The following is a 16026-nucleotide window of genomic DNA, read 5'->3' as shown; positions in this document are numbered from 1 at the left end:
TTATCTGGGGTGTGAGTGGATGTTGGTCAGGCACAAGGGACTAACTGTTCTATGTCCCTTCTCTCCTCTGTCAGTCCGTGGTTCGCTACAGTAACTCACTATAAGTCTGTCTATGAAAGGGGACTTTCTTGTAACATGCGGGATTCCTTTGAATGGGTAGATGTTATACCCATCCATAGGCCTGCCTTAATGTCCTCTCTCCCTCTCCTGTGTCAGGACTCCCCTCTTGAAGAATGCCTTTGTACTATGTGGGTCAGAGATCCATCGTATGCAGATGGATCCGTGCTTGGCTTTTTCATCTGCAATTGCCGAAAGTTAAGACCCCCCCCCCCACACACACCCCTGGTGCACTCTTAATTTTGTCTTCTCCTAAACTTATTTATTTAATATTCATACATTTCGGATTTGCTGGAGTGGTTCAGGAGAAAAGAGGCGATTTTGAAGAAGAGTGAGGAAAAAAAGGGAAACTTCTTCCTTTTCTCCCTCATTCTATCTCTCTTCATGTTGCACTGTCCTTCCTAATGATCCCATTTTGAAGACGACTGCGTTCTGACGAAGGGAGGGTGAGGACAGAGAGACGGATAGAGAGAGAGTGGAAAGGGGAGGCCAGACTGCTCACTGCAGCACTGACACTCTCTCTCTCTCTCTCTCTCTTTCTTTCTCTCTTCGTCTGTCTCTGTCTCACTCTCTTGCTTTCTCTCTCCATCTCTGTGTGTGCTTTGAAAGAGAATGGCTTCCGCCTTTGAAAGCCGAGGATTGCTCGTCGGGGCCCTTTGTGTAAAATAACATTTCTATTGAAAGGCAATTACCGGTGTAACATTATTTGGGTCCCTACGTAATTAAATGCATCTCTTCTGTTTTTTCACCCCCCCCCCCCCCCCCCCCCCCTTCCCTCAATCTTCTGTTACAGACAGAGAATTATATCGACTCCAGCTATGTGAACAGCCGAGCACACCTTATCAAAAGGTATGTCCTGATTAGACAACTTAATTGTTTCTGCTATCACCCGCTGTGATCCGTAATTGTTTGATGGTATGGGCTGCAAATGCATGAGTGCGCATGGTGTGAACAGTGTTTGTTTGGTGTATTTGAAGCAAATTGACAAATTCGAGAATCTAATTCGCAATTTCGACTCAAAACGCTTGATACTTCCCAGTGGGGAGGGGAAAAGTATCTTGAAAGCAAGAAAAACAAACAGTATCGATAACTGAAGCACCTAAAATCAATATTTCCATTCCTGTTAAAAAACTAGTATCAATATTACTTAACCAATGACCAAGATGAAAAATCCTTCCAATTTGCGCTTATTAAAATTATTCACATATCACAATAAATGAGCTTAAATAAATCAAAGATAGTTTTTGCTTCAAATGTGATGTGAACATTGCAAGAGAATGCTGCCCTGCAAGCAAACTTACAGAGCACTTACACGTCGGTGTATAACAAACACATGAGCTCAATGCTTCCACCAAAGTTCAGATGATAAAGTTAAGTCTAAGCGGCCATTTGGAGAATGTCGAGGAGAACACAAGGGTGGTCTTTGTGAGGTACAGTGCATTCCTGAGTCCACCTGAAGCACAATATTAGGAGGGTTAGTGAAGGGGGACGGTAAATGTAGACAACCAGCAATTTGGGAGGTTTTGTGCCAGGGCTTATAATTCCACCTTTTAACTTGCAGCTATGTAGCATTCCAACCTCCCTTTGTGTAAGACCGTGGCTGGTGTTCTTTCTTCTCAAAAGCCATTATGCAGCTATTTCCCTCCAAAAAAGAATCCCTGTGTTTATGTAAACAAAGCTGACTCAAGTGCAGGTCTCGGCAGCATGCTACAAAGCTGTACCCCCGGGGGTCTGTAGGCCTGTGGTCTGGGATGGCTGCAGCTACTCTGATCAAATCGGCTAGGGGACAGGCCAGCCATTAACTTCACTGCGGTCGTTCTCCCCTCTCTCTGCAGGCCTCTCGCGGGAAAGCCCCTGCCGGTTTGGTTGTTTTGACTTTCCCTGATTGTAGCATTCGGCTTGGATCACAAACCCTGCCATCTAAAACAAGTTCAAAAAGAGACACCGCAAGCATGAAAATAATGTAGCCAGGACACGGCTGATAAATGACAACACAGGATTCAACCTTGCAAGAGTTTTTAAATATCAAACCATACTGTATACTTTATATGTATGTCTGCGCGAACCACCTCAGTCTTGTGGCAGTCTCACACAATCCCTTTTCTTTCCTTATGTCCGTCTTCTCTTCTGCTACACGTGAAATGGCGTGTGAACATTCAGCCCTTCCCTCTGTTGCCTGTGTTTGCTTTGCATTCTTTCAAGTGGGGGGCGGCAATCAGAACGAGGGGACTGTTTGCGCTACACAGTGGCTGATTGCCTTTCTCTCAGAAACACACCATGCACATGCTTCTAGGATTTCATTCACCCCCTTTATTTGATCTGGAATTCTTGATTGTGAAATGATTGTGGGTGAGAGTGATTGAGAGTGATTGCCTCGCGTCTTAAAAGTCAATTCCGTAATTATAAAAACGCCACACCAGAAGCGACCGGTTTGTTATAAAAACAAGGAATAGGGCATTTATGAATCGATGCATATTTAATCGCATTGTTGGTTAAAATTACCAAAATGGCTGTAAACATCCCAGAGCGGGCTGTTAAAGCCACAACGGTTAATACTAATGATGCCCTTGAAGTCAGCGCATCTGCACACGCACTGTCCCTTTAAGAAACAGCATGTAACACCCTGAAGCTTCTCCGGCTCCTCTATCAGCAGAGTTTAAAAATGGCCTCTTAATCCCAAAAAGCCCAAACAGCGTTATTTTGTGACTCAACCACCAACACATGGTAGAACGTGTCTGCTCCCTGCAAAATTAAGATGTGCAAAGTTGTGTCCTTGAAGACAGCTAAGACCAGAGCTAAGACGAGAACTCCTGAAGATGCCAATCCACTGTACATCTCAAGGTCTTTAGTGCCCTGAGATGTGTTGGAGAGAGAAGGATATAAAGCAGATGTTCTCAAAACGTATTGAGTAAATACCTTCCATTTTAATACAAGTCATGTATTCAAAGATTTTATTTGACTTTCTTAATAGAGCTGTGCAAAGAAATATGTATGTGTTTAAATCTGATGGCAATACAGTTTTAAATATATCAAGGAAGATCAGGCAATAATTGTGAATTATATTGCCAAAAAGGAAACAATAACAGGATAAATGTTTTGATCTGTGGATTAGGGTTAAGGTTAGGGATAAATAGGTTTAGGAATAGATTCAAAATGTAGTTTTCAGTTTATTCTTCACTTACAGTGGCGTGGGGAAATCCAATCGTTTTTCTATTTGGAAAATAAGAACTCAAGAGAGAAGTATACAGAGACTGAGAGAGAGGAACTCAATTAGAAATGATGCAAGAAATGCTCTATGACAATTCAATCATCATCAACATCAATGATGATGTTATTTCTCCCCTAGTCAGATTTACTGCCTGTTCCTGTCAACTCTGTTCTAAGAGAATCTGAAAGAACACACACACACACACATATCTATTAGGAGTGGGGTCATCATATTTTCAAAAAAATAAATAAAAAAAACTAGAGCTTAATTTGTCAAAATAAATAAAATAAACACTTTATTTGATCATGCGCCACTTTGCTGCTACTGGAGTGTACTAGTTTAATAAGTACCAGACACAATTTGTTTCCAGTTTCTCTTGTGACCCATTTTTTAAACCAAGCGACCCAGCATGGGCCACCAACCCCTAGCTATGGGAAACGCTGACGTAAAGAGACGCTGCAGGAAAAAGGTTGAGGGGAAAAACGTAAGGAAGCAAAGGGAGAGACAAGAGAGAGGAGCTGATGGAGAGGGGAGAGAGAGGAGCTGATGGAGAGGGGAGAGAGAGGAGCTGATGGAGAGGGGAAAGAGAGGAGCTGATGGAGAGGGGAGAGAGAGGAGCTGATGGAGAGGGGAAAGAGAGGAGCTGATGGAGAGGGGAGAGAGAGGAGCTGATGGAGAGGGGAGAGAGAGGAGCTGATGGAGAGGGGAGAGAGAGGAGCTGATGCAGAGGGGAGAGAGAGGAGCTGATGGAGAGGGGGAGAGAGAGGAGCTGATGGAGAGGGGAGAGAGAGGAGCTGATGGAGAGGGGAGAGAGAGGAGCTGATGGAGAGGGGAGAGAGAGGAGCTGATGGAGAGGGGAGAGAGAGGAGCTGATGGAGAGGGGAGAGAGAGGAGCTGATGGAGAGGGGAGAGAGAGGAGATGATGGAGAGGGGAGAGAGAGGAGCTGATGGAGAGGGGAGAGAGAGGAGCTGATGGAGAGACAAGAGAGAGGAGCTGATGGAGAGGGGAGAGAGAGGAGCTGATGGAGAGACAAGAGAGAGGAGCTGATGGAGAGACAAGAGAGAGGAGCTGATGGAGAGACAAGAGAGAGGAGCTGATGCAGAGGGGAGAGAGAGGAGCTGATGGAGAGGGGAGAGAGAGGAGCTGATGCAGAGGGGAGAGAGAGGAGCTGATGCAGAGGGGAGAGAGAGGAGCTGATGGAGAGGGGAGAGAGAGGAGCTGATGGAGAGGGGAGAGAGAGGAGCTGATGGAGAGGGGAGAGAGAGGAGCTGATGCAGAGGGGAGAGAGAGGAGCTGATGCAGAGAGGAGAGAGAGGAGCTGATGGAGAGGGGAGAGAGAGGAGCTGATGCAGAGAGGAGAGAGAGGAGCTGATGGAGAGGGGAGAGAGAGGAGCTGATGCAGAGAATCACCCATCTCCACCCCTCTCTCCCTCCCTCCCTCCATAGCACCTCGACGTTCAAGGACCTGGAGGGCAACAGCCTGAAGGACAGCGGGCACGAGGAGAGCGACCAGACGGACAGCGAGCACGACGTCCAGAGGGGCCACTATATAGACACGGCTGTCAACGACGTGCTGAACATGACCGTACCCCCGAATGTGTGCCAGCTGCCCGACCAAGGTAGGAGAAAAGGTGTGTGCAAATCTTTGGTGCGACTCATCATTCATACCCCAGTGCTGAAACTCCCTTTATGTGCTCGGATAAAGCTTCTGACGCGCCTGCGCTAGCTCATATCTGTGCGGGCACACCGATAAGTAGGCCCCCCCCCCCCCCCCCGGATCAGAATCCCGTCCGATTCACGAGAAGAGCTTGCGCTTGTGAAAAGGAGCTTGTATGTTACTGCTGACACCGGAGAGTATATTTAATGGCAGCGTCCTGCCCGCCGCCAGATAAGGGCCTCAGACCGGAGTACGCACGGGGCCGCCAAATTCGAATGCGTCTCGTGTGTCTATCTATTTGTTTACACCGAGCGGAACGGCGTTAGCCGTAGCGTTCCGCTCGCTCTACCGACAAGGCCTCTTCAGATCTGTTTAGCGTGGATGACACCTCAGCACTATCCCTTTGATGTGCTGGCTCTAACTCTGCTAAGGCTTAGAATGTGAAGGGGGGGCGGGGGGTCGCTACAAGCCAAGGCTAGCCTTTGATACCAGCCTCTGATAACTTCATTGACTGATAGTAGGCCTCACCGTGTCTGTCTGGGTTCGGCGTCTGACTACTGACTCGCTCGAATGGCTGATAGCAAGAGCAATTAGGCTCGCAGAGGTGAAAGGCCGGGTTAAATCTACATATCATGTGGAAAACGCTTTCGTGCATTATTCATCGGGATCGTTTAGTGAGGGAATTAATGTTTATGTTTCTGTTCCCCTGCCTCCGACGTTTTAAGCAGACATCTGACCCCCGGTCCAGAAGAAATTAAAGAGGTCATGTTCGTTCGTTTTACGGCGCCAAGTCGGTTAGCGATCTACGGTTCCCTCGGTTGTAGGCTAGTGGGTGGGGGCTGGAGAATTCCTACAGTGTGGGGGAGAGAGATGGCTGTGCAACAGAATGGTCAAGGACAGAAATTACCTGAATTTGGTCAAGAACCAAAATGAGAAACTAGGCTGTAGCCGGAGATGGGGAAAGAGGCAACACAAAACGGATGGGGAATGTGAGAGCGTAACAACGTGAGAGAGAGGGAGGGGTTAGATAGAATTTGGCACAGACCTTTGTGCTGGCGGTGTGCACACGGAGGTGTTTATCCAGTTCAATGGAAACAGACACAGGTGGTGAGGCTTGGGGGAGAACAGAGCGGACGAGTCGGTGTGTGACCTTAGAATGAACAGTTGCCATGTCTTACTCCAGTTAACAATCCAATGCTTTCTTGGGAGACAAGGAAGGTAACGGATTCTACACGCTTCGTTCCGTCCTGATGAATAGGCCTTTCATCTTTTTCAACTTGAAACAATCAAACACCTCCATTGGTCAGTAGGGAAAACCACATCTGCATATAGCCCAGGATGCTTTGCTTTATAGTCTACAGTGTATTTGCTTTGTTTAAATTAGAGGGGAAAAATAAAGGAAAGGAATTGATAGGTGATGCATGATGAAATAATGAGCTATTCCAGATGAATTGTGCCAAATCCAATCTAAGTACTTTCTAAGTTACCATCACCTCTGACAGATTTTCCCTCTGTTTTCATAAACTATTGACCACCTCTAGCAATAATTTTCTAAAGTGCCCCTTTGTCCACTCTGTGAAGAAATATCCGACACTCTCTTTTGCGATAAATGTAAGAGGAGTGTGCTTTTTTTAATGTATTTTTTCTCCAATGGGAACATGATTAATCACAGAGAATGAGCCTCAAACTCAATCAGGACGTTTTAAGCTTGGGTTTATGTGGTCTTGCGCTTGAATGGTGACAGGCTAACTAGCCAGCCATTTTACCCCAAAGGCATTGTGGTGAGGGAAAAGATGTGGCAGGAGGTTGTGATGGAAGAAGAAACATGGATGTTCGGCCTCTTCCGCTTCCATCATCATCTGGGAACGGATGCCGTACATCTGGCTTTGTCCGCTGGTGTTTAAGTCCAACACAGCTTGGGATGTTTTGAAGACGGGTTTCTGAAGGGGGTTCGATAGACAGTGCCAGGATAGAATGTGTGTCCGTGTGAAGTGTTGGCAATGGTTACATGTGTGTGTACGCATCTGCATGTTATCTGCATAGGGAGGCTAGCCACATGTAGGCTTGGACAGCTGCCCTGGCAGTGTCAGACCGTAATGAAAAATGATTAGTGAGTTCACCGCCTATTGGTTTGCTTGCCGTAATTATTTTGCAACCTTCTCCGAAAAAATGCCAGAATGTCCAAAAGATGCGTACTGACAGGTCCTCTGGTCTAGGGAACTCATTATTGGAGACAATTAGTGAAGATGTACATGAAGAATATTACAAGTGAAGAGAGAGAGAGAGAGAGAGAGAGTGGTAGACAAAGAAACGGAGGAGAGGGAGAGGGCTGGAGAGAGAACGTGTGTGAAAAAGATTGTGTCAGGTTGGGATAAAGAGCCCTCCTACCCCCGCACACCCCCACCCTGGATCCAGCTCTTTTTTTTTTTCATTAACACATGCCGTGATTGTATCTGTTTTGTAGTGAGATGGATGCACACTCCTGGAATGTGGAACGCCAAATAATCAAATAAACGCCACTGGTACACAGAACGGAGGCTATTTCACACTGCCCCGCAGCCGTTCACTACTTTTCTCTGACCAAAGCGGCGGTGAAAAGATAAGGGACAAAATATATGTTTGGAATTGCAATTGGATCTTCGTCGCTGTCGTTACCGGGCCTCTTCTTCATCCCTGGACCTAGTTATAATAAGCTTTTGCTACAGGCCATTTTCTCCCGCCGTTGAAAAAGAGGCAGCGAGGAGCACTGAACAAAATGGCTTCATTTCTCTAAGCTCGCGTTCCAATTGCCACTCTCGTCCCTACGCGGTGGCCCTATCAGCCCTGAACCGGATGTAGTGCGTTACCTAAGAAGTGGCGAGGCATTTGGAACGCGGTCGTCGTCTGTCTTCTCATCGCATCTTTAAAGGGAGACTGTGGCGGTGGAGCTGCATTAGGGCTCGTCAGTAATGAGGGCCTGTCCATAATTATTGAATGAATTGACCGAAAGACCCCTTACACATGCACGAACGTAACAACACAGCCAAATGGAATTGTCCTTCCATTACCATTTCAGTGGTCTAATTACACAGTTAAAGTGCGTGATGGGGCCAGGGCTAAGCTCGACAGAGCTGGCACAGGGACGCTATCAAATCTTCCGCTGCCCCTCAGACTAGACGCCTCTTACCGCATCACACCCTATCAACTCTTTTTTTTTTTTTTTTGAGGGTATATTAGCTATTAGCCAGCAGAAATCCCTGGGATGTATTTTGTCGGCGATAATAGACTGGCGTTACGGAGGCCCTAGTGGGACAGTTAGGGATTGTGTAGAAGACGAAAAGAGGCCGGTGTGAAGCAGATAATACCACAGTGCATTATGTCTGTCAAACGACACCCTATTCATTTGTTGATACACTACTTTTGACCAGAGCTTCTGCGGGTCCATAGTGAAAGTAGTGCCCTATTTTCATAGCCCTTTAGGGCACCGCCCATATGTTTACGTGAGCCGTTTAGGATGCCAGGTGCCATACCAGGCGTGAGGGCCACAATGGTGTGGAGCGATGTGAAAACAAGGTATGTTCTGACACATCCGTCTTAGCTGACTATAAGTAAACGGACCGCGGACACACCACATTCCCTGCTCGCTGACTTGACCTGTGGTTGAACCCAACTAACCACCATGTTCACAAACAAACCCCCACCACGTAAATGCTTTCCACTGGGAATACCTTTCCATGTGTTTGCTTCTTGTGGTACCGCAGAAAAGACACATTTTAGCACACCGCAATTGCCCTGAAGGACACAAACACACACACCCGCACTTGCAAACATTCTCTGGGTACAAGACCATTGCCTTAAGTGTTTTTATTGTGGTGTGTTAGTGTGTTTGCACAGGGGGAAGTGCTGATACCACTGTGCAAAAAGGGACCGCCAAGCTCTTGCGCTACCCCCCGAAATCTCCTGATATACAATAACTGTCAGTGTGGGAACCCATTCATTTCCAGAGAGCTCTGGTTTTCTCGAACAATTCACAGGCTTCCTCTGTTACAGGCTTCCTTTCTGCACTTTAATTCTATTACCGGCTTGTTTGTCAGTTTCCTGCTATTCTATTTATCCTCCTTCGACTTCAGCTGTGATGTTCGGGCTAAGTTTTATGTTTGGCATCCAGCAATTCGGTCCCACAGAGAGTTTTTGTCCATTTCACTGCAGTCTAGGTGAGTTATACTAAGACTGAATGAGGCTGCTATGATGGGCATGAGATCTTTAGGGGCCACTATTCAGGGCAATGTCCACTTCACTGCCCTGGGGCATTAGGATCTCTTTAGAACAAAGGAATAAATTCCCCCTTTCTGCCCCCCCAACACAACTTCTGACAGGCATCTGGTCTCCTGTTTGTGGATTGACCAGGAGAGACCCTTTTTAGCTTCAGAGGCAAGCGAACAGTAGGACGCGGGGTGATAAGCTGTTGGCTATCACATATAATATAAGCTCTTCCCAATCTTCCTAGTCTGAAATCTAACCTGTCAATAGATTACACCAGGAGAATGTTATGAAATAGCGCTAAGTCATATTGCATTAAATACAATATTTTGTGAAATGGTTATCTTCAGCTATAATTGCGTCCCATTATGGGCACTGTATCTGCCACTACAGTGACTGTGGATGATTTTGCCTAGCGATAAATGGTTAACGGAAGTGAGTGGAGCTGGAGATAATGTGATCAAATTAACTCCCATCCTATCTTTACAGGTGTGACTGTGAAAGTCAAGGGGATTCTTTTTTGCTGGAAATGTACGACATGCTAGCTTTAGCTCTTGAGAACCATTAGTGTCTCGTGGGAGAAGCGTGCAAAGCCTCCGTACGGGGCTCTGGTGACAAAGGGAAGCTGAAACTGCCATTTCTCTACCCGCATATCCTTTGATTATCGAAGCTCTTGTCCTCGTGGACAAGGATGAGCCGCCGTTTTTCTTTAGGGCTCAAGCTTACGTGATTCTGTAGTTAAGCCCAAAAGTTATCAATGCATAGGAAAGTTGACTTTTCTTTGTGTCTCTTCTTTTTTTCCGCAGCAGTCATTTTGAGGGTTTAGTTGGTCAGGGGTCTTTGGTTTGGGGATTATGACTCCAAGGGGCAAAATGAAGGGCTATTTTTCCTGGCTTTAGCACCAGAGGGACTCAAGGCTACTAAATTAGCTGCCGCAGGGCCATAGTCTCTCTCATTCCTCACATTTTCCTTGTCTTCTACCCCTGAGGGGGTTTCTCACTCATTAGTCCACGCCCCATGGGTGCGTTCCCGAAACAGAAGGCTAGGAATGAAGCCCTTCTGTAAGGCACAGATTCCTCACAGCTCCCCCTCTGCCACGAGATCCACCAGGGTCCCACTGCTCCTAATTGATTTCAAGAGTCTTCTTCTTTCCCCTCCTCTTCCTTTCCCATTCATCTACTGACTCCGTCTCCACCTCGCTCTCCTTTCCTTTCTCTCCATCTCGCTCCCTCTCATTCAGTATCACCTTCTGTCCCTCTCTTTTGCTCTCCTAGTTTCACTATGACTCTATCTATTTATGTGTCATCTCTCTATTCTTCACTCTATTTAGCGCTCTCCATTTTTCATCTCTCAGACTCAAAGAAAGAGTGAAAGAGATACTGTCTTGCTCCCCATATCTCATCTCTTTCTTTCTCTCTCTCTCCTTTCTCTCTGTTTCTTGCTTTCCCCATCTCTGACTCACTCTCTATCTCTTCATTTCTCTCTCCATGTATCTCAACACACAAAACCCACATCTCCCAAGTCAACTTCCTGCCAGTCAAGCACTTGCCATCCCCTGAGTAAAGCTGCGTTGCATGTTTATGCTGCAAAACTTTCCCTAAATTCAACATGGGGAACATTTCGAGTTTGCTAGTCCTCTGATCTACTAATGAAAATGCTGACAGGTGTCAGAATCAGGACAGCAACAGGAACAGAGTTTGTGCTGACAACATGCGAGAGAGAGAGAGAGGAGTTGAGAGTCTAGAAAGCGGTCTAGGCGAGGGAAAATAAGAAGGGAAGAGAGAAAAATGATCTCTCTGACAGGTAGGAGTCGTTTTTTTCTCTCTCTCTTCTCTCTCACTCTCTCGGCAGGCAATATCCGACCCAACTCGAACAAATATTAACATTTGATTGAATTAAACATCAAACCTCAAAAAAACGTGCAGTCATTTTTGCCCGGCAACAGTCAGTGTTGTCTTCAGGGACTATGTTAATATGAAAGGTTTGTATATTGGCAACGTCCATTTTGATTTACCTAGTCAAATGTGGAACAAAATGTCTGACAACCTGCAGAGTGGTAGACAGTTTATTAGGCTAACTAAATGAAGATTGGAAAAAAAATCCCACCACGATTATATAACTACTAGAGGAAAGTCAGAGGACCAATGTCCACCATCAGCCCCTACAGAAGACAGTGGAATATTTGTGGAGGAAGAAGGGGATAAGAAGTAAAATTAGGAGGAGCAGTATCTCTTTTTAGAGCCTGTTGAACTACACTCATGTCTTCTATCCTGCAGCTACATCTCTGAATTCACCATAGCATGACTCACAAGGGTCTCAGTCTGCCAGTATCATGCTTGAAACACACTGTATTTTAACTAAGCAGTGCTAGACTATTCTATTAGCTTTTCGCCCTCTCCCTTAAGAAGCCTGCATTGGGGAAAAAAGAGCAGGGTTTCTGGCCTCCCCTAAGGTTATTTTCCAGGTGCTTTTGAGGTGTTATCAAGGCGCACATGCCTCAAGCTGGCCCCTTTTCATTCAGTCTGTGTGCTGTGTGAAGGCTGAGGAATAACGGCTTTGACTCGAGTCCCCCCCTCTTCCTCTGCACCACACACACACACTAAATGAATATTTACGTCCCGTGACTCGCAAGCCAACACCTCTCTAACATTGCACCGACGTCCCCCAAACCTTGGGCTAACATCCCTTCAACATCCCATCCCTCCTCAGTATAATCAGCTCAAGAGGGACGGCTACTGATCTCCTGTGCACTTGTCATGGATAGGAGCATATTGGAAGTATCGAAGGAGAAAAAAAACGGAGTAGCGCTTCATTATTTTCCTAGGCTCCGCCAATGAGCCTGATGTATCTCATCCACTGACAGCTCATTTTCCACACAATCCCTGCTCTCATTGGGAGCTGGGGGGGGGTGAGAAGTAGAGCTAAGGAGAAAAGGTCTTTCGGATTCGTCTTTCCATTGCTTATTCATGACCACGCTGAGGCTACCGTGCATGCTAGGCTAGGTTAATAATCTCCTCCGCAAACCGTGCAGAATCTTAATTTTTCGTCAAACACGTAGGTAGTAGCCATTGGAGGACGGCCGAGCGGGTCGGCAGACAGGAAAGTGCTCGGGGGGTGGGGGGGTGGGATCAGGGATACACTGAACAGCGGGGAGGGAGATTAAGAACAGGTAATGTGTCTGGAGTTGATAAGGACTCAACCAGAGAGGAGCAGGTAGCTTGTGTTACGCCACCTGCATTACAAGTCTACATTTTGTCACACGTTTCTCTGAGTAAGCATTTATCTGTATGTGAGAGCCTGGGACATATATGTCGGACCAGGACAAAAAGGAGAAAGTTAAGGGGAGAGTGTTACAGCACGAGAATAGGGAATATGATATGAGTTTCGTGTGTCTACCCGGGTCTCTGTCTGTGTCTGTGTGTGAGATGGAGCGGGTGAGTCTGTGTGTTTAAAGGTTAATGAGGAAGGGGGGGGGGGTAAAGCGATCAAGCGAGAGAGGGTTGGATTGTGGGTGGAGGGGAGAGAAGGAACAGACTGAAATCTGAGTAGGCCAGTCTGGGTCTTGCGCTTGCTGTCTCCAGCCTGCCAGACCACATCTATCAGAACCACTGTAGCAACCAGCCCCCCTTCCCGTCTCCTGCCCTCAAGATAACTCCGGAGTCCTCTTTTGGCTCTGCCCCGTGTCCATTCAAGCAGAGCCCTCACCTGTAACAAAACTCGGGGTATATCCAGGAGTTGCTCAGCAGACTAGGATGGCTACAGACAGGCCAGGTTCTATCTGTAGTCTAATGACACACAAAAATGATGGCCTGGGTCCTGAAAAACTGAGATGGACCGACCACCTCTTCTACATTTCATCCCCTCCTGGATCATGTAGTTATTCCTGGATGTCCAATGGATGCACATTTCGGAATTGCATGATTAGATTTTTCAAATTATGTGTAATAATAGTAATGTTAGAATGACTGTACCAGAAGAAATTTCATTTGTGTACATTGATCTGAAACTATATTAGTGGGTTCTGCGTAAGTGAAGTAAGCAAGCAGGCGCATTGAGTTACTGTGTGTGTGTGCGTTTGTGTTTGACTTCCAAGGCAAAGCTTTGGCCATGTATCACAGGGATGCCCAGGTATCAAGCTAGCCTATACATGCTCCCTCTAGGCCCGTTTGAAATGGAAACCTCACCCTTCAACATCAAAGGCAACCAATCAAATCAATTCTGTCCTTTTGGGGGCAGATCGGCGTCTGGAACAAAACATATTAGCAAAACGCCAACCTGCACGCAACAAACCAGATCTAATTAACCCCATTTACTTCACAATAGACTCCTGTGTAGGACCACTTCATGGTGCTACGGGAAAAAAAGGGAATAGAATATACACGTAGGCCCAAACACTGGAGAAGCCACCCAGACTCAATACACACAGTGTTCATTTGCAGATTTAAAATGCTACCCAGTCGCAGGCGGACATGCATGACAACGTACATGTTCATGTGCATTCAATGAATGGTCGAACACACACGATTAAAAGGGGGCGGGGCTGGGTGGTTCTGGGCATTGCAGTCCTTGGCTATAGCCGTTTGTTTTTTCTTCTGCCTCCACCTGAGGGAAAACATTAAGCATATACTAGGGCTCAGTTTAAGGGAGGGAGAATCAGCTGTCTTCTGACAAGTAACATTGTAGCCCTGCAGTTTTCTGTCGCGAATACAATGAGACATTTATCACTGCAGCTGGGGAGAAGAGAGAAAGAGAGAGTCACTTCTCTCCACTGCTGCAATATGCGCATCCCCACTTTTAACCCTCTCACACCTCCTAAGGGATATGAGAAAGCCTCTTTTTCTGTCATTTATCTCTGCGAGACACTATTTGATCTCTCGATGTGTCGTCCTTCCCTTTTTTTAATGGCTTCCATGATGCATTTTAATTCCCCCTCTCCGCCCATTTTGACCATATTCCAGATATTTAACGTATATCCAGTCTGGTTGCTGCGAAGCCCCTTCTGTCAAGTGATAACTTGACAGAAGGTTACTTCAGCAGGCTTCTGGCATTCCCATATCTCTTGCTGCGCCTCTTGCATGTTCAGCGCCGAATGATTTATTCCTTAACATTCAATCACCCGGTAAGTAGACCCCCTTTCTCTCCATAGCAGAAACACTAGCAAACCGGGCTCACAGATAACACACGAGTAACGGCGGCCAGAATTTCCATGGATACATTCTGTTGGGTCAACAGGTTGAGAACAGCCCCACTTGATAGTGCGTGAGTACCCTTGACTGTCGGCTAATATGACCTCGGCCGGACGCGAAGTATTTAAAAGTACCTGCGCTCGGTTTGGAATGACCGCGGATACAGCCCGCCTGCGGCTACATTATAAGGTATGGACGAAAGATAAAAGCGACAGAGGGAGAGGGGCGGTAATAGGGTCTGCGCATCCCTGCACAACCCTCACCACCTCCCCCACCTTGCCAGAAGGCCTCTATGGCCGTGACTGATAAAAAGCGTCTGTTGCCGTCGACACAGACAAACTGCCCAGGACGTCGTCCCCACATGCCGCCGCTCTGTCGAAACCGGGAGTGATGTGTCCGCGCAATCTCCAAGAGGTTGTCGAGAAGCACTTCAAAGCAAGGTGCATTCTGAGAAGGCTGATCGAACACTGTAGCTTTCCCTTCGAATACGTTGTTGTTTTTTTTTGTCCCCATTCGACTCTCTGTTACACGAAGGAATTCCACTGAATCACCTAATTCTCCTTGGTGAGCCAATTATGCCCACTACTTCTCCACCTCTTCCAACCTTCCGCCCCTTTAAAAAGGAAGAAAAAATAAATGGGAGAGGTTGGCTGTTAAATTTAATGGCAGACAAGAAGGCCTCAAAATGACTTTTTTTATGATGTCCCCGGCCAGTTCTCATGCCTTGCCCATTAAATCTCAGGGCGCCCAGACAATGAACTGACCCGAACACCGAAGAGTCACCGTACAGAGGAGACTCAGGCCCCTTTAGTCAGGCAATATTAATAGCACACATTACTAGAATGGGAATATTGTGGTTCCCGGACTGAGACCCGAACAGCGAATTTCTCCGGATATAGTGCACACTACATTTGATCGAGGCCCGTATCGTCCTGGTCAAACGTAGTGCACTGTATAGAGAATAGGATGCTGTTCGGGACCGGCTCCCTTTCCCAGTTCAGCTCTCATTAGCATCACAAAGAGATCTGAAACAAGCAACCTAATAAGTCTGAATCGAAAGTCTCACATGACACTAATGTCATTCGGCGCTCACAGTAGATGTCTAATGTAATATCCCGCCACACGAGATTAGGACTTTCCTATGACATGGGTTACCTTGGGGACATGACTGTCTGGCCCCACCCCCTGCTACAAACCTTATTGTGTGTGTGTGTGTGGTATTCAAACTGGCATAGTGTGGCACAATGCCAAGCTGAGTTCTTTGCTTGCTTGTTTGCATTGTATTAAAAAAAAAAATCAAATCTATGGGTTCCCTCTTTGATTACTTAACTGGTTTTCTTTAATAGCGTACCCAGTTCAGTCTGGAAACCTGAGTGCTAATTGGTCAGCGACGCATCAGCTGATGTTGGACCACTCCTGTCACAATATTGAATCTATTTTAATCGTCAGGAAAATCAGTCACTATGATACATCGAAGGTTGTTCTAGCATGCAGGTGCAAGTAAACCCAACACCCACCTGTTTGGTTCTGTGATTCCTTTGCTGAGGTACTTTGCTCATTGCCTATGGGGATTGCTATTAATAATATTACGGTTATGTAAATATGGGTAGTATTGTGT

At 46.5% G+C, this 16026-nt stretch overlaps 1 protein-coding gene across 7 annotated transcripts in view; it reads left to right on the top strand.

Annotated features, from left to right (window-relative positions):
* pcdh19 (protocadherin 19) overlaps nucleotides 1-16026 on the top strand; it is a 62521-nt gene that overhangs the window by 33652 nt on the left and 12843 nt on the right. For 3 of the 7 annotated variants that reach the window (XM_010903673.3, XM_010903671.3, XM_010903669.3), the window contains exons 3-4: nucleotides 911-966; nucleotides 4773-4945. In XM_010903673.3, coding sequence (XP_010901975.1) covers nucleotides 911-966; nucleotides 4773-4945 — 229 coding nt within the window. Of the gene's footprint in view, nucleotides 1-216; nucleotides 888-910; nucleotides 967-4772; nucleotides 4958-16026 lie in introns of those variants that run through there. The other 4 variants (XM_010903670.3, XM_010903672.3, XM_010903668.3 and 1 more) reach the window with 2 other exon arrangements.

Source organism: Esox lucius, chromosome 4, assembly GCF_011004845.1.
Source record: "Esox lucius isolate fEsoLuc1 chromosome 4, fEsoLuc1.pri, whole genome shotgun sequence".
Taxonomy (NCBI): Eukaryota; Metazoa; Chordata; class Actinopteri; order Esociformes; family Esocidae; genus Esox; species Esox lucius.
The sequence above is the reverse complement of the archived record's forward strand: the minus strand, read 5'-3'. Positions and strand labels throughout refer to the sequence as shown.